Source organism: Penaeus monodon, chromosome 23, assembly GCF_015228065.2.
Source record: "Penaeus monodon isolate SGIC_2016 chromosome 23, NSTDA_Pmon_1, whole genome shotgun sequence".
Lineage (NCBI taxonomy): Eukaryota > Metazoa > Arthropoda > Malacostraca > Decapoda > Penaeidae > Penaeus > Penaeus monodon.
Window position 1 is genome coordinate 8924030 of NC_051408.1, and position 252 is coordinate 8924281.

At 39.7% G+C, this 252-nt stretch overlaps 1 protein-coding gene across 1 annotated transcript in view; it reads right to left on the reverse strand.

Moving 5' to 3' along the window:
* The window catches only part of LOC119587784 (leucine-rich repeat-containing protein 45-like), a gene marked incomplete at its 5' end in the record, with an annotated part of 1589 nt that extends 1337 nt beyond the window's left edge, over positions 1-252 (reverse strand). The window contains 1 exon segment of the mRNA XM_037936480.1: positions 140-252. Within this exon segment, the coding sequence (XP_037792408.1) occupies positions 140-252 (113 nt within the window).

The following is a 252-nucleotide window of genomic DNA, read 5'->3' on the forward strand; positions in this document are numbered from 1 at the left end:
ATTCAACACAACCAAAAAAATATTTTGGGAAATCTTTTACCAACACATCTAGAGGGATAAATCTATCCACTAAACCCGCTGAACAGAGTGGAACTGAAAAAACCTATGAGCAGGGAAAATTATTGCCTGATGTCATTACCTTTGAAGCTGTGAGATTGTGTTGTTTAACTTGGCTGTTTGTATGCGTTCTTGTTCCAGTTCCTCAAGCTGCAACTTCACCTCATCTCTCACTCTTGATTCAGCCGCCTTTAC